Raw genomic sequence first — 24,862 nt, 5'->3', positions numbered from 1 at the left:
TGGAACCGGATAATTAACGATAGCCAGAACTTTCTCTGGATCAGTGCGCAGGCCTTGTTGATCGACAACGTACCCAAGGTACCGTAAAGATTCTCTAAAAAATCTACTCTTTTCAGCATTAATAGTAAGGTTAGCCTTTTTAAGTTTTTCAAGAACGCGTCCAAGGATAGAGACATGTTCCTCAAAAGTTTCACTTATGACAATAATGTCATCTAGGTAACAAAAGACTTTAAGCTCACAATCTGGAATAAAAAGGGAATCTACTAATCTCTGTTGCGTAGCCGGAGCATTAGTGAGACCAAAAGCAGTTACATTAAACATAAAAGTTCCGCGACCTGGCACAAAAAACGAAGTTTTCTCCCTATCAGGCTCATGGATAGGTATCTGCCAGAAAGCCTTAGACAGGTCAATGCTGGACAAAAATCTCGCGTTTTTTAAATTGTCTAAGATCTCTGTGACGTAGGGTAAACCGTAGGCATCCTTTTTTGTGACTGCATTTAATTTTCGGCTATCGAGACAAAAACGCGGTTTGCCATCCTTCTTACGAACGACTAAAACAGGAGAAGACCAAGGGCTTTCACACGGGGAAATAACTCCTAAAGACAACATTTCGTCAACCTGTTCGCCAATAATCCGTTTCTTTTCGGGCGACAATCGGTAATACCTTTGCTTAATAGGTTCTGCTGCACCTGTGTCTATTCGATGGGTTATTAAGGATGTTCTACCCAGGCCCTTTTTTTCAAATGAAATGTCATTAAAACGCGCAATTAATTCGTCAGCTACTACTTTTTGTGAGGGTTCAAGGTGCTTGTATGAATGCAAGTGTATATCAGGAGTAATAGATGCTATTTGCGTAGATTTATGTTCAAGAGGAGAGAGGTAATCAATGTTGTCTAGCCATTTAGGTAAAATATTGAATATCTTCCAGAAGTCAACGCCGAGGATAAGGGAATTTTCTAAGTTGGAAATAACATACACTTTTAACACATGAGTAGTATTTTTGAAAGTAACAGGTAACGCTAAGTAACCCAGACAGTGTAACTTGTTGCGTCCAGCTCCGGTAATATTTGAATTATCATTATCGGTTAACTGTAAGTCTGGATTAATTTTAGAGAGATACGAATAGGTGTCATCGCTAATAATAGTTAAGGCGGACCCGGAGTCTAAGAGGCCGTACATTTGAACCTTGGAACCGATATTTACTTTAATGAATGGTCGAGGATCGTTTGTGGGTTTTGAATTGAAAATTGTTGCAACCTTATATGTATTGAAGAAATTACGAATGGTCACGAGCCAATTTTCCCAGTCTAAATTCTCGTGTCGCGGTGTGCAACAATTTTCATCATTTAGTTTTTTGGAACCGTTTCGGTAGGCGGTTCGATGGCACAAGTTTCCTTTTTCTTTGAGGGGTGACACTGTGGACAATCAGGAAAACGGAAACCTTGAAGGCCACACTTAAAACAAAGAATGGTACGCTCTGCTGTACATTCTCTCATTGAATGAGAATTGACACGGCAACGGTAGCAATATTTGTTTTCCGCAATAGCTGAGACATTCTGAAATTTACTAAAGCTAGGCTTAGAAAAAGTTTGCGAATAGTTCGGAGTGGCCTGGTAGTTGGCGGAACCGGCCTTTGAGCTACTCTTTATAGCGTCCTTTCTAGGCTGGTAGCAGTACTCGGGTGCTAAGGTAGACGAAGAGACCGCAGGTGGTTCCTTAAAATTATCAGATCGAGCCTTTATTTGTTCGTAGTTCCTACAGAGCGTGCGTAATTCAGTGAGTGAGTTCAAGTTGGGACAAGTAGCAAGTACGCTCGAATAACAAGGACGTATATTGTGCAAAATGATCTCAAGGCGTTCTCTCTCACTTGGCATTGCGTCCAGCCTACTAAACATGCCATGCATGATCGCTAGGTAGACAGTGATTGACTCAGAGGGGCCCTGACTACGGTTACTAATTTCCCTGCGCATGAGATAATCAAAATTGGCAACGTCAAAATCGCTCTTTAGCATGTTCAGCAAGTCCTCCCATGAATGAACAGTTTCCTTAACACTGCGGAACCAGTGTAAGGCATCCCCTGTAAATATTTCCGTAGCCAATGAGAGCATCTTCTTGTCAGTGACATCTTTAGCAAGACGGAACTCTTTAGCGCGTGCAATAAAAGCCCGAACGCAAGATTTACCGTCATATTTAAGTTTTGATATATCGGAGCTTAGACCACGGTCACAAGTAACCTTGATATTATAATTATTTGCACCCTCTGGATTTGAGATATCAGCGTTCGTGTTAAGTTCGCTGGAGTCGTCGGTGAAGTTGTCCTGGGAGGTAAGGTTAGAGGTTGCTAATGCTTTATTGCGTTTGGGGGCAGCAGTCGGTTGAGCGTCACCCTGAGGCAGGGACGCTAAGATTTCCTGGAAGGACGACCATTGATCGTTGTAAAACTGTTTGGTTTCATTTAGCAAAGCCGATTTTTCGGGTGAGGCGTCAGGTGAACAAATTCTGTTAAGCCTGTGGTGTATATGGTTAAGGAATGTTTGAGTGCGTTCGAGTAAACTCCTTTGTTGTGGGTCTTGCTTAAGGCAAGCTACATTAATTGCTGCTTTAGCTAGAGTGTGTTTCACACCGGCGATGTCGTCATCAAAATCATAGCAAGAATCGAGTACTTCTTCAGATGGAAATCTAATAGCAAGCTTAGATATTTGTTGCCTTAACTCCTCTACTTTTTCTTTAGGTTCCTCAGCGCGAATTTTTACTTCATAAATCAATTCTGTCTTAGTCAACTGTAAGTACTTGATCGGGTGAGACATTTTGAGTTCTAAAAGCTGTATATTTTTATAATAAATTCTAGATAAGTGTTGCAAGAATCAATCTAGTTTTTTTTTTAGTTTGAGGAAAGATTACTATAAGTAACGGACTATTAACAACAACGCCTAACTACGCTTAACTAAAGTGAACCTAATTTAACTACTTAACTTCTAATCTGCGACATGCACACACCGACACCAATAATGCTGATAGAAAAGGAAACTTACCAGCCCTCCAGTAGACCCAAAATCTAAAACAAACAGTTGGGCGCCAACTGTCACCTACGATTATTTTACCTAATAGGAAAATACTATAGGGACATAATAAGCAAGAAATACAAAGTTAAATAACAATTTATTTATCTATTAAAACGTACAAGGTATATCTACTATGTGTCTAGGTTTCCGATTTATATTTAAAGTCTAGCCTTTAAGTCTAAAATACTAAGATGTAGGATATTAATAGTTTTAAGTCTAGCAATTAAGTAGTTAAGTTTTAAGTAATATTAAATTTATTCTTAATTAATCCAACAAAGCCTAACTCAAGATAGTGGGTTCTGAGCCTAGATTCTGGGTCTGACTACCGGAGAACTGGTCGGTGTCCTTGTATAATACCACACGTCCCTCGGCTGTGCGTAGCGTGGTTGAGTTTGACTGGCGTCCAGAAGCGAAGGAAGTCGAGGTCAAGGTCATCCACGGTCAAGGTCATCCAAGGTCAAGGTCGAGGTCGTCCTAGGCCGACGCGGTGGTAGCTGTCGATGGTAGCCTTGCCATCGAGGTGGTCACATAGGCCTTCCAAAGCCCAAGGTCAAGACGGCCACGTGCCGACCCCGTAGGGAGTTCCTGGAACGCGTCCAATAGCATAGGTTAGGCGTGTGTTTAAAAATCCGGCCGGGACTGCTAACCATCACACGCTATTGCACCAGCAGGGGTGGGTATTATTTACAACGTAGCAATCATTTAGTGTGATGGGCAGTCCAGGTACATGGAAAGCGAGGCGGTGAAACGAGAATCAGATTCAAGCAATTATGCCATAGTAACATGTCGAAACGAATTCTATTAGTAAGTATTAACATTAAAAAAATAATAATTAAAAAAAAACAATTGTGCAAGCAAATCCGCAGATAACGCTAGTGTTCTGTGGTAGCAAAATCAGATTCTCGTAACATTACAAGAAGAAGGCAGCGTGATTAAAATAAAAAGAATAGCATAAAGAAGAAACCTCTCCTTATAAATAACACCTGAATATGTAGCAAATTAAGCGAATAACATTTATAGTTTATTTTTCATAAGGAGCGCTGTAGCATATTTTAGGTATTATTTATAAGCAAAGGCAAACAGAATGTTAACAGATAAAATCATATCGTGAAAGTAAAGCGGAAGAGAAAGAAATAGAAATGTATGATAGGTAGTAGAAGCATAAGCCCATTACTATGTAAGTATGCAATTACAGTCTAGACTAATGAAAATAGGATTATTTCTACAATACTAATAATTCACATTAATTAAATGATTCCCACTATAAAACAATAAGAAATTTTAATGAAATGATCAAAATGTATGGATGGGCTTGCAAAATTAACACGTGTTCAATGTGAACAAAGAAAGTACAAGGTGCAGATAACGGTATTTCTGAGTTGCTATGTTCTATGATCTAGTTAATGCAGTAATTAACAAAACGTAAGCAGGATAAAATGATTAATGCAACACTTACCCAGTATGGGATTCACAGAATTTATCAAATACTTAATTTTAATTAAAATATGGATTACGTCCACACAGTAGCGATCGCTCCGCGGACAAGGTCTTACGCTCGGGCGCACAGCTGGTGCGCGGTAAGACTGGGAGCGGAATGTCGGCGGGCCGCAGCGGCCGCGAGAGCGGGGTGCCGCGCGGTGCGCGGCGGAAGGGCGAGGTGGCCAGTGGCCCGACCGGTCCGCCGTACGTATATATAAAATACCTAGCACAGCGTAGGAAATCTGTCTGTGCGTTGAATTATTTTAGTACCTATAATATTAATGAGTAGATATAGTACGAAGATAAGTTTGAAACTGTATACATAATTAAGTGAGCGTAAGTAGGTATATTTGACAGACAAAAAAAGTTTATAATCCAAGGCAACAAATAACTTATTGAGCATGCGTTACTAAATATTCACGTTATACGTGACAATTTATTTACATTAAGTTTACTGTACAAACCCATTAATTATTTCATGATAAAATAATAATAAAAAAATCTTTGGAATGTAATTCTAATACAGAATAAAAATATTCCCAAGTAAAAGATAAAAAATGCGGTATCTGAAATTCAAACAATATTGCGACATCGGCAAGTTTTACATTTTTTTTTTATCCCAACTGGCAATACTGGTATGTTCATGTTTTTCATTCGTAAAAAATATTTTACACACCTACATTGGATGGCAATACATAATGGTATGTGCATGTTTTTCATTCATAAAAAAATTTTTTTGCACATTCATTTGATGGCCATAGCAATACTGGTATGTGCATGTTAATTTCATTAATAAAAATTACACACCTTTGATGGCAATAGCACTGCAATACATACTGGTATGTGCATGTTTTTTCATTCATAAAAAAAAAATTTACACACATACATTTGATGGCAATACGTAGCAATACTGGTATGTGCATGTTTTTCATTCATAAATATTTTACACACATTTGATGGCAATACTGGTATGTGCATGTTCTTTCATTCATAAAAAAATATTTTATACACATACATTTGATGGTAATAGCAATACTGGTATGTGCATGTTTTTTTCATTCATAAAAAATATTTTACACTCATAAATACTTGGTGTCAATAGCAACGGCACATTCCTTGGGCAACTTTATTCGGCCAAAAGTATAATTTTCACTTTGCAAGTTTCCACTAGTCAGCTGAACGACGAGATCACAGTTTCCAATTAAAAATGATCTACTACTAAAGGTACCTCTTACGGCTCTTATCTACGTAATAAACGTATGTAGCTTCAGGGTTCTTTCCTTCTTCCTTAGTTATGTATTGAATCGTCAGGCCAAGGTGAACCGTAGGTACAGTCACGAGCATTCATTTGTGACCCATTTCCGTTAAATGTTATTAGAACATTCATAATTAAATTAAATTAAATTAAAATTAATTTATTCCGACACAACACACATAATGCAATAAGGTCGACACTTTAGTGCAATAATGTTCAATGTCAAGTTATAGTCAAGTTAAGACATGAAATGTCATATCTAATCGACCCTTGACTCATAACCTCTTTGCAAAATGCTATCATTACGGTTTTCGACATATGTCGTGTCAGTGTCAGTCAAGTAAATAGTTTAATGTGAAGAACGAAACGTAATGTTGTCCATGGTAAACATTATGACAGAGTTAAAATATTAGCTCTAAATAGCGAAAGTTTGCTACACGATATTCAACCTAGGGGTCCCAAATTAAATACAAGTAACAAAATAAAGTCAATACTTCTGATTTCTGACCCCGTTCTCGTCAGTATCAGGGAACTAAGTCCGAAGATACCTAGTCGCCGGTTGCCATGGTTACAGCCAGGTGCACGACGAGTCTAGAGTCCCAAATTGAGCTTCGTTCACAGCATATTCTTGCCGGTTGCTATAGTTACAGTAAGGTAAGTTACAAGTGGAGTAGGTACGGCAAGTTAAGCCCTAAAGTGAGCTTCGCTCGCTTGTGTTTGCCGGTTGCTATGGTTACAGTAGGTAAGTTACAAGTCGAGTAGATACGGTGATCAAGAGCCCCGAGGTAAGTTTAGTTCGTATCTTGTGATGAGATCTTACTTACCCTTTGCTAATGGTTACAGTCAGCTAAGGTAAGGTGTGTTACAAGTAGAGTAGGTTCGGCGAGTCGATCCTTAAGGCCAACTTTGTCTGCAGCATGTGCCTTACTTGCCGGTTGCTATGGTAACAGTTAGGTGAGGTAAGTTACAAGTTGAGTAAGTATGGTGAGTCGAGAGCTCCCAGACCGGCTCCGATCCCGCCTTCGAGCTTGTAACTTATCAGTTTCCATGGTTACAGTAAGGTAAGGTAAGTTACAAGTCTAGTAGATACGGTGAGTCGAGAGCTCCCAGACCGGCTGCGACCCCACCTTCGTCGGCATCCGCTAGTTTTGTACGGAGCATGTGCCCTACCTGCCGGTTGCTGTAGATTTTGTTTTTTGATCTGAAACAAGAATTTAGCAATGTAAATAATTAAAAATAATCACAGTCGATTAATGTAATATAAAAGTGTCATTTATTGCCAGATTTATTGTCAGTAACCCCCCTAAATTTATCAAGCCACTTGTTTATTTTTGTGTTTTTTTTTCTGTCGAGGTATTCCCGATAAACTACAGTATGGGGTTCTTCAAAAAAGGAGTGTACAAGTTTCTAATGGGTCGGCAACGCGCATGTGACACCCCTTGAGTTGCAGGCGTCCACAGGTTACGGTGACCGCTTTCCATCAGGCGGGCCGTATACCTGTTTGCCACCGACGTGGTATAAAAAAATGGTCAGGTGACAATCAAAATCATCAATTACAGATGAAATACAATAGTAGATCAGTAAAGAACCTAGGTCACAAACTAGGAACAAACCTAGGTCAGTAAAGTAAGAAATGTCTCAGATAAAATCTAATTGTCTGCTGAGGCGGAGCCGAAGTCGACAAACATGTGATCTGAGGCTTTCTTGTTTACTGGCCATGGAGACTATAAGTACATATATATTTTAGTCTATGTCTATTTTTCTGTTCGACCACACTTTGGACAATGGAGATCAAATAGCATGCAGAACCGGAGCGGTTCGGTACCATGGTTTCAAGCAATGTTGCAAATTGCACTATTTGCGATAAATATCATGTTTATCTCGTTAGATTCAACTTTACTAATTATTTACAAATACTAAAAATGCCATCGCACCAATCCTAATGAAGATACAATTTAAAATATGAATAAATCGTATATTTTGAAAAGAACCGGGAGCAGTTTAGTCCCGGTTCTTTCGCCTCCATAAAATTACCGGGATTTCCCGGGAAGACAAGAACCGGGAAATACCGGGAGCATGTCCTAGGATCAAATATATAAAAGAAGCGCGTCCCTACGCACGTACACAGGCTAAGCTCGTGTAGGAGAACGCGTACCATGCTTGTATGAGTGAGTCGACAGGTCGACTGGTCGCGTGGTACAGGCGGTAACTGTGAGGTAAACGAGAGCGGATGGCTGTCACTTTCAGCGGGAAGCAGGGAGTGGCCATACTGTATGATAGTATTCTTTATTTGACGACCGGTCTGGCTCAGTCGGTAGTGACCCTACTTGCTAAGCCGCGGTCCTGGGTTCGAATCCCGGTAAGGGCATTTATTTGTGTGATGAGCACAGATATTTGTTCCTGAGTCATGGATGTTTTCTATGTATATAATATAAGTGTGTATTTATCTATTTAAGTATGTATATCGCCGCTTAGCACCCATAGTACAAGTTTTGCTTAGTTCGGGGCTAAGTTGATCTGTGTAAGGTGTTCTCAATATTTATTTATTCTTTATTGTACTGTGGTTCGACGGAGCCGGTAACTGGAATTTGACGCTTAACAGCCGCAGGAGAGAAAAATCACTAGTGATAAGTGTAAGTATATATAGTTACTTAGTTACCCGATAATGACGCCGAAGATACCGAGCTCGGAGACCAGGTCCGTGAGCGGCGGTGGCACTGGCCCGCCCGGGCGGACCACGTATCCGGAAACCTGGAAGAATACACCATTTTAGGGTACCGTAGTCAAGGCTATAACACCACATTATAACACTTTCCGAAGCCGAGGTGACGGGAAACCACGAGCCAGATGGTCGGACAATATCAAAAAGACGGCAGGGCCGACCTGGCACAGAACCGCCGCTTATAGAACAGAATGGAAATCCATGAAAGAGGCATATGTTCAGCAGTGGACGCTAATATGCTGAGAAGAAGAAGAGAAGATAACACTTTCGCAAACAACGACCCGCCAGGCTCCATATTGTCCCGGTCATGTAAGTTCACATTTTCGACACCTTTGTTTTGAAGTTGTGGCTAAATACGTATCGTTTGCCAAATCTAACGATTAATTTCGAATTGGTTGAATCGATTAGGCTCTATGTATACAAGAAGGCGCTTAAACAAATATACGATGTCTGTCAACTTACTGAAAAGTCATTTGAATCGAATAAGGGTTCCTAGTTGACTACTAAAAAATGTATAAACTGACCAGTGGTGGTAATATCCGTTCCATGAGGATGTACGCGGCTCGCTCCCGGCTGTGTCTCATCTTGAGTAGCGCTTCGCGGACGTCGGCTCCGTACAGGTTGTTGCCGCCGCCCTCGCGCTGGGGTTTTAACACGAACCTACACACAAACAGACAGATATAATTATTAATTAATAGTGTCAGACCTAAACATGTTTTCTGACTGAAACCGTAAAGTTTCGGCCGAAACCGAAACTTTAGAAGTTTTAATAAAATCGTCAAAAAATGTATAAAATCGCTTTTATACTCATCTTAAATAGACCCTACTCATAGTTTTGTATATTATGTAAGTTTTTTTTTGAGTTCACTGTTTGTTATTTTCTGAACTCTTATCACTTTATAAGGAACTTTTAAAATCCTGGAAAAGTGATCCTAACGAGACCCAAAAGTACAATTTCGTAAGTTTCGGCTCAGCCGAAAGGTTCGGCCGTTTCTTGGCCGAAACCGAAACTATGGTCGAAACAAGATTTTTTTGGCCGAAACCGAATCTTCGCTCGGTCACTATTAATTAACCCTTTACTGCATACGAAGCCATTTATGACCGATATGATATTGTACTCCTACAAAAGTTTAAATTTCAACAAACATTTTTTAATTCGTGGCATTAACTTTTCGGAAGGTAGTAAAGTTCAATTTAAATGTTTCTTACAGACCCCGCTTCCTGTTATACCTCAAAAACTTTGTAAATGTGAATAATACATGTGCGTGCATCGCTGATAAATTATAGTCCATTCAATAAAGTCACATTGTTTCGTTTTGTTTTAGTGAGGTCAGTGCCCCAAATCAAGTAAGCACGTGGATATACTAATTGCGTGGAGAAATGGATAGAGAACCCACTGCACCTTGTACCTCTGGCAAACCCAGTTTGTTGTTACAAAAATACAGAACATTAAAAACAAAAAAAATTAAAATTCTGAAAAAGCCCCATAGTGGACCGATTTTCATCAAACATGGGTAAGAACACTCGACTGATTCAGCTTTCAAACAAAAAAACGAAATTTAAATCGGTTCATCTGTTCGAAAGCTACGATGACACAGACAGACAAATACGTCAAACTTAATAACTCCTCGTCGTTTTAACTTCTGCGGTTAAAAGGCAGGCATGAAAAGTTATCCTCCTATAACTAAGTAATCTGCGCCTTTCTATACTGACAAACTAAGTTTGCCAGAGTATAGTCACCATACTTTTTCCTGAAGTAGGCAAGTTGAACCAACCTTTCAGCGTCTGCCAGAGCCATCTCGACCGCTTTCTCGCCGCTGTCGTCAAAGTCCAGCGAATACAGTCCGGTGAAGATATCTCGTACGCGGCCCGAAATAGCGCCAGCACCTACAAAACAAATTCATAAGGTAATTGTACAACTCCGTCTGTGTAAAATACGGATGGTCCTGGGTTCGAATCCCGAGGGCATTTATTTGTGTGATGAGCAGGAATATTTGTTCCTGGGACATGGTTGTTTTCTATGTAATTGCATCCATACTAATATTTTAAATGGGAAAGTGTGTGTGTCTGTTTGTTTGTCCGTCTCTCACGGCAAATCGGAGCGACGAATTGACGTGATTTTTTAAGTGAATATAGTTGAAGGGATGGAAAGTAATAGGCTACTTTTTGTCTCTTTCTAACCGCCGCGGAGCCGCGGGCAAAAGCTAGTATTTTATATATCGTTGTTTGAGTATCCACAACACAAGCCTTCTTAAGCTTAGGTATCTACTGTGGGACTCAGTCAATATTATTAACTCATTAGCAAAACCTTCTATTAAACTGTGATGCTATGGGTCAAACTATGTTAAGAGTAAAATTGTACACTGTTAAAGTAATTTGAGAAAACAATGTGCAAAGTCGTTTGTATAAAACTTCTTACCTAAGAATCGTTCGAGAGCGCCGGGCGCCGCTAGCGCCTGTTGCACCTTCTTCGTACCAGCCAGCTGGTAGTGTATGGACGGACATTTGATTGCTCTGTGAGTAAGAAAACAGTAGTTTATAATAATTAATATGTACCTAGAAACAGAAGTGTAGGTCCCTGACTTCTGATCCTGTTACAGAAGTCAGTGTCCCACAGATGTCATATACACCATAGATCAAGCAAACGTATCTACTTAGCGTGTCAAATGAACTCAGTAAAATCCACTGAGTTGTCCATTTTTAATCGCAGCTTGAAGCTTTCGGGCGTCAATTTTCGTAAGTTGAATTCAACAAAAACATTAAATATGCCTCGTTACGTGATATTTAATTGGAACAACACAATAATTATGAACACTCAAGGGCCTGAGACATATTTAAGATCACAGGCAAGTAAAGACTTCAGCTGGTACAAAATCTGACACGCTCGGCCGCCATACTAATAGATGAACTTGTTTGTTCTTCTCCCAGGTAAAATTTTCAAATAAATCTTACGATATTTTTTCGACAAAGAACAAAATTATTTATGAATTAACCATTTTACCGCCAATGACATCTGACACATGCGGATAGCCGGAATATCAAACTTCGTGCATTCCAACAAGGTTCATAATGATGCGTCGCGCAAGATAGGCATACGAGTCAAAAGACATTTTTAAAAGGAAAGGATTTTACCTTGTTTTATTTATTTCATGTAAAAAATCATAAAAAAATGAAGTTATAAACTCATCAAAATTGACTAAAAATCCTAAGGTATTCAGAATATTGAATACTTACGTGGATCGTTCTACCCTGAGTCTGGCATCCCATTCCTTTTGAGTCGGATATTGTGCCGGCTCGTACCCAGATCTGTAGTACACTACGGCGACTACTTTATCGTCTCTGAAACAATAATAAACACTCATTGTGGATAGTTTATGAAAAAAACCTTAAATCATCAAGTCAAACACTAGAAAACCACGCTTAACCTGATCATGTTCAAAGTTCATTAGGTATGTATGTATGTAAACACTTTATTGTACATAAGACAAGTTAGGACATAGAAACACAGTATAGTTATGGTGTACAAAGGCGAACTTATCCCTATAAGGGATCTCTTCCAGTCAACCTTTGAGCGAATTGAGAGGAAAAAAGTAATAAAAACATGATAGACAAACGAACACTGTACAGAAAGAAAAAATAGTTCAATTCAATTATTACCCCAGTAATAATTAGAACATGCAGCCTATTATACCAATATATACAAATACATAAATATACATATATACCTTATATTTAAACAAATATATATATATATATATATATATATATATATATATATATATATATATATATATATATATATATATATATATATATACATACATACATAAATACAAATATATACAATATCATAATTAAATTAAATAATTAGTACTCAACCAGTACACAAGTCATTAGATAGCCATAACTTATGCAAATTCCTCTTGAGTGATGCTACCGATTGGGACTGTCTAATAGACAACGGCAATTTGTTCCATAATTGTACAGCGCGCACTGTGAACGACTCCGAGTATGTCCGGGTCTTGTTAGACGGTACAGCAAGAGTCAGGTTTGCACTAGATCTCAAGCGATGACTACTACCAACTGCCAGGTATGTAAATCTCTCGGAGAGATATGGAGGAGAGGCTGGATTAAACAGGACATTGAAAAGCAATGTCAAAATGTGCACGTCCCTACGCCGACGAATCGGTAGCCAACCAAGCTGAGAACGGTATTATAAGCATCAAAAGTGCATGGTATTAGGTATTATAAGCATCAAAAGTGCATGGAGAAATTATGAATGAATTCATTGATAAATTCGCCATGCACTTCCGCAGCAACACAAACGGCTTCATCATCAGATTTTGAAACCTAATCGTGGTCAAAGTACATTATAAGACTTTTCTAAGAAATCCAAAAACAGCTAATAATACGATGGTCATATCCGATACTTACAGCATCAATTGTTTCTTGTCGTTGAGTGATGTCTCTTCAAATATTTCATTTAGTGTTTTTCTGTATATCTGAAACAACAAACAATCTATAAATTCTTTGCTTTGGTTCTTTTCTTTTGCTATGTACAACTGTTTCATTCATTTCTAGACATAGACTTAACACGAAAAAATAACACCTTGCACACAATTTAGCACCAACAGAGCCACTTAGCCAGGAACATCGAATATACCGTAGACCTCTATGTTCTGGTAGATAGGTACTAGAGTAATTTCGGGAGAAGTATCACCAAATTTTTCTACTCAGAATCACGAGCCCTTTCGATCTAGATTATAAAACGAGAGACAAGAAAATGGTCCACAATTTTCTATAATTTGCATACTTTCCACTTTGTAACCGCTGTACAAAGTGTTTGAAAAATAGTAACGAAGTGGAAAAAATAAATTTGGGACGCTTTTTTCCGCCTAGTAGGATCGAAACAAAAAACAAAAAAATACTTATTTTAGAAAAAAAGAGTTTTTGAATCTTTTTTCGCGAAAATGCCGACTATTATTGTTATCAACTCACTATAATGTCAGGTCTAGTCTCCGATATCTCGAACTCATGGAAGCGTTGGTCGCAGATGTTGTACGAAACCTCTTCAACCACGAACAGGGCCACTGAACCAGTGACACCGAAGAGGTCGTAGGCCTCTATGATACCGGAACAGAGGCCGGATAGGGCCTTGTTTTCTGGCATCTGGAAGTAAAAGTTAAAAATAGTGTTTTTCAAACGGTGGGGCGCGCCCCCCGCCTGGGGGGGGTGCAGCAACATTATAAAGGGCGCGCGCGGGGACGTCGGAGAAGTGCACACATCACAGATTACCTAACTAACAGTAGCGGAAGGGCGGTGTAGGTACAATCGGTTCATCTTTATTACTTGTCCTATCATGTAAACAAACGAAATGTCAAATATGATCGATGATTAATATCGATCGTTCCTAACGATAAGTTGTCATCCCAACATTACGACTCATTACGACAATCTAGACTTCGTAATGTCAGGAGTTTTTGATGTCATCCGTTCGTAATTACAACTATTGATGAAAATCGTTTTAGAAATTATATTTTTCAGTGGTTTTTTGACTGATTTCAATACTTTGTGAGTTTAAGTGTATAATAATTTTTAGTAATGGTTAATGTGCCATTCCAGAGAAAAGTGAGATAATGTTTTCCAGCAGTGTTTGTTTACATGATTGGACAAGTAAGGTTGAACTGAGTGTATGTGTTGTTTTTTTAGAATAGATTTGATGTACCCATTCGAGTACCTAAGGTATTTGTGATTTTATAAATAAAAGCTGCGTAAAAATAAAATATGACATTAAATTAAGTTTCATGTTTGAATTATTTTTGTTTGGTTTGTTATTGTAGAATTATCATAAATATTACTTACGTTCTTTATAAGATCAGCGTATCCCAATTGCCGCAATATGTAGCTGTAAATAAATAATTATTAGAAAAAGAAACACGCGTTTACGAAAAACAAGTTAAAGAAGGCATTTTGTGTATGTACGTATTCCGAGCAAAGAAGCGCTGGCGCCTTAGCGGCAACGGCCCAGCCACGACATTGGTCTAAGCGCGACAGCGGTGAGCGGCGGCCATACATTTTTATTCGCACAGTATGACTGCCGCTTACCGCTGTCGCGCTTAGACCAATGTCGTGGCTGGGCCGCAAAAGCGTGCGACTTTCAATCCGGAGGTCGCTATTTCCTTATATGGACATTTATAAGGATTTCTTTATTCACTATGCAAATTATATTAAATGTATCCGTCTCGGAGTACGTACGTTCTCAATGGTGCTTCACTACAAGATAACCAAGACATTGAAAAAATGTGTTTAAAATATAAAATTAACAATTGATACGATTTTCCAATGTCATATATAGTTGATATAGTAATTACAAAGTAATAATAATATCGAATATCGTAAGTAATATATAACTAATGTTAGAAATGCATGCAACAAATATAAACAATCACAAACTTCGTGCAAATCAACCATATACCTTCATCTACCATGAACAATAGAGAAATAGTAATATAAACGAACACACATTAGAAAAACAAAGTAAAATAAGAATCAAAAGTACAAGCAAAACAGTTTCACAATAAGAGGAAGTGTAATGAAATTACAAAGTGATATTTATGCAATGTTCAGTCTAAATAATACAGCAAATTTTAAATAATGTAAATAATACATAGAAACAGCATCTACATCTACAATTAATATTTGATATTGTATCAAGCATGTTATCATATTGAATTCAGTAATTTAAATAATGATTTTTACAAGAATGACAATTTGAATGAGTAGAACATCGGTATCTCTAGCATATACAGTATGTAAACTAACGAAAACCATTTACTGTAACCCGTAAATGTCCAGGTGATACTGAGAAACTTTTACTATGGGATCAACCCCGAAATCACGAAAATATCTTCTGACAGTTTCATAGGTAGTTTTATTTTATAGTAAGTATTTCCTATGGGAGAGTAAATTTTTATTTCGCGTTTTGGGTGTTGGTCCCATAGTAAAAGTTGCTCTGTGTAACTTAAATATTAACAGGCTTCAGTAAATGGTTTTCGTTGGTTTACATACTGTATATTATTGACTATATATGTATGTACTAGTCTATCTACGTATCATTGTATCCGTTCACAATGGATAGTAAAAACTAAACATAGCAACAACGATATCATTTACTAACTTCATCTTCAAAACACAAAATAATGACCACTAAAAACTGAATTACGAACCTTCCGTCTAAGTGCCAAGGTTGACAACATTTGAAAAATTCTACTCTTATGTCGTTTTGTTTTTAAGTTACTTTTATGTGAACATGCCAGTACAATATCCTATGTTTACAAATTATGCTAGTCTGTAACTTAATGCTAAAATACACTCTATTTGTAACAAACTTGAAATTCTAAAAGCCAAGATGCGTTTACACTAATCTACGTCCCATACATGCATTTAATGTATCAGTCAGTCAGCCTAATGTCATGAAGTACCATAATAAGTATTTGAACTATTTCTCGTATATTTGTGTAGCTTAATTTCAAACTTGGGTAATCCATTCTGCTTTAAGTTTAATTATATAAAAAAATATTATGATCTGAAAGATAATCAACCTTATAGCAGAATGGATTTACCCAAGTTTGAAATTAAGCGACACATTTAGTCTTGGATGTTTTTATTTAAAATTCTATTTATCGTACCTATTTAGTTTGTTTTAAGATTGTGTAAAATTTTGTCAATTTATTGAGAATTGTCATCTGACAATAAATAAAAATTTCTAAGTAATCTAATGTCACCATGACAGCATTTCTACATTGACAACCCAGACAAGTATGACAAAAATGACAATGACAGATGACAATTTATATGGCGTCTGTTTTCCCAAATTGACAATGGTCATCTGACACTAAAAAATTTCTGTATAGTCAAGTGTGGGAGTGCAAAATTTGCTCAAATTTATCCCATAGCTCTTATATCGACGAATTAAGCAATTAAGAGCTATGGCTATTTTTGACAAACTTTTTTACAGCCGTATTTTTACACTTCACACGGTCGGTATTTAGCCGACCAGCAATGTATGGTGAATTGTCATTGTCAAGCCACAATTGACAGTGTGGTTAAAAAGCTGCCTGAAGATAGCTTTTGGTTCCTATTTTGGACGAATTTAAAATGTAATTAAAATAATATTTTGCTGGCAATTGTGTTTTTAGGCATGTTGCTTTTGATAGTTGCGGTTGTACGTCAAAAATCCTGTCTTTTCCTGTGATCTACATATATATCATATACACAAATACATACGTGACATCAAATGATTGGTACGTCACAGAAATCCAAAGCTGCTAAGAGAATCTGAAACATTCTACATATAATGATACTTGTATAGGTCGGCGCATGTAATGGGAATTTTTAACCGACTTCAAAATAAGGAAACTCACCATTTTAAGTCATCTGTATATAAAAAGATTTAATTAAAGTATATAAATCACTTTACATTTAATTCTGTAATTCTAGCAGGGACATCTACGAGGGCACTATCGGACCTTGACAAGTATGTATAATTTTTTGTTATTAGGTAGCCAAATATGTGAAAATATAAAAAAAAAACTGATTTTTTTAGTAGTCTCATCACAGCCTCGTTTCTTATTTGTCAGTTAAAAAATTGAAGTCGGTTAAATTAATCTTTGAAAGATGTGTACCCTAACCAACCCGACAACGACTGGACAATGGATAAATAATGAGTACATTTATTTAAATGCAATAACATGTACTTAAGTGATTAGTTTCTTTACCTTTCTTTGGGCGCTGGTATCGATTGGACTACAAATATTTAAAGAGGTTGTTTCAAGTAACTTTAATGAGGTTTTATTGATTTTTGGAGGACAGTTTCTATAGTAATTTGTATACTTACACAACCTATGGCTATAGTACAACTAAAGAAAAACCCGTGTTGTTTTCGATGCCATTATCTTTTAATCCTATCGACTGAAATGAGTATGCAGCGTGGTATACGAGTAGGTAATCAAACTTATTTTACGAAGTTGACAACCGTCAGATGACAATGACAATTTGCTTACATTTCAGACTTTCAAAGGTAACGTTTACCAAATCGTTTAAATGAGAATTAGGTACTGCTTCATCTGACAAGATCTCCTAGTGGGAATTGTGTTAGGATATAGGCTATAAGTAAGATTTTATAACTTATCTGTATCTGTTTTTCCCCAATAAATAAAAAAAAACAAATTTGTTTAAAAAATGCAGATAATTAAATTCGATGCAAGGGTCTCTGTTTTAGCTAGGCCAAAAGCGCTTTCGTATCCACGTCTATCCGACTATCTAGCATAATATTTCATTTCCTAACAGACTTTTGTGAGCCGGTTTGATAATTACCTGTTTTTGTCGACTTAGTATATTTGGATTTTCAAAACTCTACTGCTATCAGTATATTATCCCATATCATTACATACACACAAGTTGATTAAATATTTTATAACTGTGTATTTTTATTTTCAAGATTCCGTTAGTACTCGTAAAGATAGTTCGTTAAAACTTGCCTTAGTGTACGCTGAGCTATCTAAACTAAAAGAAAAACAAAGTAGTACATTAGAGACCAACGCCAAAAGAACATCAAAAATGAATATTGATAATTGCTCATGAACAGAGACGTTATGTGTGTACATGTTATTGCACGTCACGGACAGTGCGGGCGTGGCAGGTAACATCTCTCAAGTGTTGCCAACTCAACAAAGCACTAAATACATGCACGCAAACATAACAACTATAACTTAATCTACAAAAATAATACACAAATAAAAAAAAAAACACTTCCAAGCCAAGCGAACGGTACCAAAATAAAGGCATGAACATAAGCGAGCTCCAGAGTGAAATGAATGGATAGCGTGCATTGAAGAGAGGAAGAGACAGCCACATGAGAGATGTCGACTATTCGCTGCTTAAACGTGTAAAGGCGTGGATACATTAATGTGTTAGGACTTATTTTTAGCCCCATATCTCATTATCGACGAGATATTATCTCGTCTGTCACATGCCATATGCTCAACTGCAGGCATTCTTGATTCCCAGGATTGGACCAGACAAAAAAAACTATCCCGTAGACGATTCTGAAATGCTCCGCGCATGCAGTTTTAAATCTTAAAACTAAATATATATCTTTAATGTCCAATACCCAAGCCCTTTATTTCAGCGCTATATTGATGATGGGAAAAAATGAAACATATAATTTGGAAAACATTGCTTTGTGCTCAAAGAAAATTGTGAACACAACGAGTGAACATAGACAAGACAATATTTATGAGCGTGTGGTGTAGCCAGTCAGGTGACAATGATCAAATGATAGCTGAAAAAGACATACAAATAAATTAAACATTTCTTACAGCCAAGACAGAAGACAAAAATTCTAGAAAAAATTGAAGGAATTTATGAAAATGATGATTTCAAAATTGACATAAAATCAAGCAGATTATTTTATTTCTTTCTGTTTAGGCCTTTAAAAAAAGGGAAATATGTGTGTGTCCTGGCTTCACCACTAGCAATTTCACACAATACGCGAAATAGTTGTATCACCCAGTTAACACATTAAAGTATCCATATTCCCTGTGCTTTGGCCAACTTTGAAAAACAAACTGGATGAACACACTATGATACTTAAAAAGTTTAACAAGCAACTATTACATTGAATAAAACGCTGTTCATAGTTTTCCGGTCGTGTAAATTTCTAGTCAGCCAGTTAGTAGATATTAGATATCTAAAAGACATGGAATCCAAACTATTAAAGTTTATTTTTCCAAGGTTGGCCAACCGGTCAAGCAGCGACCACTAGCGCATCTGTACCGATTCATGGCGGGAAGGTTCGAGGAGATGGCGCCGAAACTCGACGCGATCGTGTTAAACTCCACTTGTTTGATCTTATTGACGTCCGGCTCCTGCATCAAGTAGTCAGACCGGAACAAGCCGAGGCTGAGCTTCTGAAATATTGAATGCCATCATTGTCCAGTCTTCGCTAGGTTGCTGTGTCGAGAACTTATATTATAAGACATTCTTACACAGATTGACCGAGTCCCACGGTAAGCTCAAGGCTCGTGTTATGGGAACTCAGACAACGATATATATAATACTCAAATACATGGAAAACATCCATGACTCAGGAACAAATATCTGTGCTCATCACACAAATAAATGCCCTCACTGGGATTCGTACCCAGGACCGCGGCTTAGCAGGTAGGGTCACTACGCGCTAGGCCAGACCGGTCGTCAATTTCTATCTTTTCTTCATATATTTTACGTGTAAAATAGGCGGTTGTATCAACTGAAAAAAATACAAGAACATTTTAGCTTATAGTAATACAGTACACCGATGTGAATTATTGTGTAAAAATATAACTAGTGTATGTGCAGTTTAAGCGCCTTGAATGTGTGTGTGTGTGTTGTGTACTTATTACAAATAATATACCCGCATCCGCACCTAAAACCTTAAACCAATAATTACATAATCTAGAACAATTCGATTAATTAAAACCTATTACCATTACTGTGGAAGCTTTGCTTGTAACCGTTAACCCGCTAAATATTTACATCCAAGACCATAAGACGTCTACTGTCAAAACCTACCATCTATATAAAACAAAGTCTATAACATTTTTACATATTGTCATGCATTTTTGGGCCATTAACAAAGGCAACCTTACGAATATTCATTGTCACACGACAATCGTCAATTGTCAAGTTAGTAAAATAGAGACAAACCGCATTTTTCCTTATTCGACAATTTTCAGTGTTCGCTTTAGAACATTTATATTAATTAACAGAACATTTCTTTGTAACTAGTTAGAAGAGATTCAATGTCAAATGACATGTTAAAAAATTGAGTCAAAGTTAAAAAAAAAATGCCGAAGTAAATAATTTTCAGTTATTGTTAAAGTTGTTAAATATTAGTCATTCTGTTACTGGGACATATACAATTAGTTTCTACATTTATCTTATCTATAATTTAGTCTACACAATCATTATGTACAAATACATTATCAAAGCAAATTTAACAAAAAGTTAGAAATTAACTTGAATTTACTTTACGGCTGACGCTAAGAAATAGTTTGTATCTGATCGTAGCATAATCACCCATAAAGTAAACTTCAAATGTAAAAACTTATTAAACTTAAATAAATATTTACGAATATTCATCATTAAATATTATATTTGCAGATAATATTGCGAGTAAATATTAGAGTTTACTTACAGTTTGTATGGTGATAAGAAATAGTTGCATTAAGTGACATATGATTGGATTGGGCCTTGACCAACCCTAATATTTAAACGAATACTATCCTTAGTTATTTACAAACCTTATATCATAATCTTAAAGTCTAACTACATATATCGCAACCCATCGCAACCAGTGATTTACATATAATATTAACTGTACCTCATTTTCTACTAACGTAAAAAACAACAGATAACAGCAATGTCAATTGTCAAATAATTGTATTAAAAATACGTCCCGTCTTTTTAATGTTAGCGTTTCATGGAAATGCCAAAAATTATAAATGCCAAATCATTCCCATGTACAAATAATGGAAAATTGTTACTGGGGTCCCTTCGTTTTTCACGTTTGAACAATGTAGTAGTAGATGATCAGTGACCTAAATCCATGCCAAAAACATGCAGGAATTTAAAAACAAAAAGCAGTTACTCGTTTAACCAGATAAAACTGGACTTTGATCACTTTGAGGTACAGAAATAGGTACATAAGTTTTTCAGGTCGCCAATGTCGCATTTGGGCTATACGCAAAAGTCAGATCAAATGTATTTTATGTTTCCGATATGTTTTCTCTAGGCATAACAAAAATATTTACGACCAATGGAACAAGTATCTTTGCGAATACCTAATTGGGAATCTCTACTATTTTATTATGCTGGATATTATAAACTTTATAAATTATCCAAAAACAAATCAAAATTGTCAATTTTGCTTTGTTTTTCTCAAAAATTAAGAATTGTCGTATGACAATTCCAATTGCCACTGAGTGCCGCCAGTTTATCAAATTTGTAAACGAGCACATATTATTGAGAATCAGTTACTGATAGGAAATTGCTTAAATATTACGTGATCCACAATGTATATAAATGGTAAAATGAAAGTCACGGTCAATTAAATAATGCATTTGAGCTCTTTCATCGGGATCAAGAACATACATACATACATACAATCACGCCTGTATCCCATAAAGGGGTAGGCAGAGCACATGAACTACTCAAGTTTCAGTGCCACTCTTGACAAAAAGGGGTTGAAAGAAAACGAAAATTGTGATATTGCAGTGACAGGTTGCCAGCCTCTCGCCTACGCCACAATTTAACCCGTATCCCACAGTCGACTTCTACGACACCCACGGGAAGAAAGGGGGTGGTGAAATTCTTAACCCGTCACCACACAGAACATACATATGATCATAATTCTCCAAACGTTTAAAACGCCTGATTTCTGAGCAACCCCTGTCAACAAAACATATAGCTACAATTGTCACCTGACAACGGCAATTCTCTGTACATAGCTGGTTGAAAATGTAAACGCTTTCCATCAACACCGACCTAGAAATGTACAACCAATGTTGTCAGATGACAATTGTCAAGTCGTGATATGTTTAGGTGGAAAATCTTCTTGCATCGTGAAGGTTTCTCCCGAAAATACTTTTTTACTTCAAAATTGCAGGTTTTCATCAAGGTGTTGCTCAAAATCTCGCATTTAAACGCCTCAAGAATCGGCAGCACTGCGTACACCCGTAATCACCTCTGGATCTCTCTGGAGACGGGGCCGAGATGGCCGAACCCCGAAGCGATGCTGTTGATTTCCACCTGCTTCCAGGAGCAGTAGGGCGTGTGCTTCGCGCACTGGTTCTCTGTGTGGGGGCAGCGCGACTCCAGCATGATGTCGGAGCGCAGCATGCCTAGCGAGACCGGCTGCGCAACGGAACGGAGGCTTATAATATAATACAGATGTCACCTCTTTGTCATAGAGGGAAATATGACACAAAATAACTTATCTAAGGTATTTAAAGCCTATTCTGATAACAAATAGGGCAACCGTGGAATTTTTCAATGACAAAGTTAAACAATAAGGGCCTAAACGAAATAGTTTTAACGTTTTTCATATAGCAAATTTAGCTAATATTGGTAAAGTGTGAAATGACAATTGACAACCTTTAAATGACAGCAACAGCGACAATAATTGACAACCTATAAATGACAGTGACAATGACAAACCTGCCGAAAACTGACAACGGAAGTGTCACTGTCGGGCGACAATGTCACTGTTGTGAAATAGGCCACTGACAATTTATTGACGACAGTGAGAATGACAATACTATTTATTACAGTAAAATTTACTTTACTGAGTAAATGGACGTGGGCGAAATAGAGAATCCTTTGTGATGCATATGGGAATGTTCCACCGAAGAGCAGTATATCAGCCAATATTACAGTGTTACACCAAAAAAACTAAGGACCAAAAAGTGAGAAACATAGCGACGATAATTATCGCAAAAAGCATTAAATTAGATACCTACACATAACTAAATACCAAAACGGAGCGATAGAAATAACACTGCTAAATTAGTCAATCTAATATGAATATTACTTCATCTGCAAATAAGTTTTTTCGCAAAAATGACATTTTGGCACAAGCTTTTATCGCCGACTGTACCTTTCTTTCAACAGATCCCTGCTCTCCGAGACGTTTTTAAAAACCCCTTACTCGATGGGGATACGACGTTTCATAACAGAGTTCCTATGACCACCTTTCTGCTCCATCATCAGATCAGCTCCATGATACCATAATATTGCATTGTCACGTGATTTACATATGTGTGCAAAATTTCAGCTCAATCGGAAACCGGGAAGTGGGTCAAATTTAGCTTCTACGTTTTGACCCAAACTAACATACTAACAAGGCAAGTTAAATAAAAGCTTGTAAAAAACATGGAGAAATACGTAAGATACAATAGCTTTCAAGTAAAAATGTCACGAGATGCGAGGATAACATATATTCTGTAATTACATCCATGAATGTAGAACGTTTGCAACAAAATAGATTTTTCAAAAACATGCACATTCATTCAAATGAAACAGCCTTATTTGCAGTAATCGAGAGATTTACGTAAATAGTAATCGCAGTTAAAGTAAAAACTATTAGAAAGCGTTCCACTGGATTGCACGTAATAATACAACAAAGATTGTTGATCAATTTCAAAATGACGGACATCCAGTTACATAACGAAATAGAGTAGTAGTTCTATATAAATTATATAATATGAACACACTTAAATAACAATAAAAAAAAAATAAGTTTCAAACTATGAGTTGGCAAAGTATATTTACTGTACACTGTAATTACGATACAAGTACGGAAAAGAGTAAGTTTCAAACGAGTGGCAATAAATTAAAAAACGACCGAAGGGAGTTAATTAGAATACTTATTGCCAATTGTTACGAACAAAACTTATTACAAACAGATAGAAGAGACCTGTAAGTAACTTTTTATTAAATGGCGAGTGAAAGTGTGCAGTGAACTGTTAAAAATAAAATGTAGTGATATTATTAAAGCTATTACAATATAACTACTGTTTGAAAACGCCCTGTACGTTCTACCACACGACTTTTAAAGCCTGGCCAGAAATATATCGTCACTACTTTTAAAAAAACTTGTATCTTCGTCTGTCAATGAAAAGAAAATTGTAATAAGTATGTATGGAATGCATATAGACTTACTGCGTTTTAACTTTGAGGAGCAGCGTGAGATACGAGGTTTTTTAAAAGTAGTGACGATATGACTACGCGCCATCTTCCGGAATTTCATTAGAACTATTTTCTTTATACTGTACTGAACTGTCACCCCATACATCAGAATAACAGCGACCTCCTGACTTTGCTTTCATCATCCTCCTTGCGTTATCCCGGCATCCCGGCTAACGGTCACTGCGATCATCCGCGGACGGACCGACAGACATGGCACAACTGTAAGGGTACCTAGTTGACTACGGAACCCTAAAAACAGATTACCTTATTTAATTCATATATTTTCCCCTCACTAGCTCGGAAACACGTGTTTTGTCCTTTAATACCAGCGGGTAAAACCGCATTTTATCCACTAGTGGGTAAAGTAATTTGACCTTGAATAAAGTCAAATTAACTGCTTTAAAATTTATAAAAGTGGGTGAATCTAGTAATAAAGATGATTTACCACCTGTTAGTTCCACTACTGGAAACAGTGATAAATGCATTTTTTGCGTTGTAGTTTCCTCGCTATATTGAGGGGAAAAGTTTTGTGTTACACTCGGGTGCAAATGTATT

The 24,862-nt window shown here is 37.0% G+C and overlaps 1 protein-coding gene across 3 annotated transcripts in view; it reads right to left on the bottom strand.

Moving 5' to 3' along the window:
- Nucleotides 1–4,981: 4,981 nt before the first annotated feature.
- Nucleotides 4,982–24,862, bottom strand: part of LOC125237782 (glutathione synthetase-like) — a 32,363-nt gene continuing 12,482 nt past the window's right edge. Inside the window, exons 4-13 of one of the 3 annotated variants that reach the window (XM_048144962.1) lie at nucleotides 22,305–22,474; nucleotides 14,381–14,423; nucleotides 13,517–13,687; nucleotides 12,953–13,020; nucleotides 11,753–11,857; nucleotides 10,938–11,032; nucleotides 10,294–10,405; nucleotides 9,043–9,178; nucleotides 8,456–8,547; nucleotides 4,982–6,997 (exon numbers count right to left, since the gene is read on the bottom strand). In XM_048144962.1, the coding sequence (XP_048000919.1) occupies nucleotides 6,868–6,997; nucleotides 8,456–8,547; nucleotides 9,043–9,178; nucleotides 10,294–10,405; nucleotides 10,938–11,032; nucleotides 11,753–11,857; nucleotides 12,953–13,020; nucleotides 13,517–13,687; nucleotides 14,381–14,423; nucleotides 22,305–22,474 (1,122 nt within the window). In that variant the 3' untranslated portion in view covers nucleotides 4,982–6,867. Of the gene's footprint in view, nucleotides 6,998–8,455; nucleotides 8,548–9,042; nucleotides 9,179–10,293; nucleotides 10,406–10,937; nucleotides 11,033–11,752; nucleotides 11,858–12,952; nucleotides 13,021–13,516; nucleotides 13,688–14,380; nucleotides 14,424–19,354; nucleotides 19,489–22,304; nucleotides 22,475–24,862 lie in introns of all 3 variants that reach the window. The other 2 variants (XM_048144963.1, XM_048144964.1) reach the window with 2 other exon arrangements.

This window comes from Leguminivora glycinivorella, chromosome 22, assembly GCF_023078275.1.
Source record: "Leguminivora glycinivorella isolate SPB_JAAS2020 chromosome 22, LegGlyc_1.1, whole genome shotgun sequence".
Classification (NCBI taxonomy): Eukaryota; Metazoa; Arthropoda; class Insecta; order Lepidoptera; family Tortricidae; genus Leguminivora; species Leguminivora glycinivorella.
This window is presented reverse-complemented; position numbering and strand designations above follow the sequence as displayed.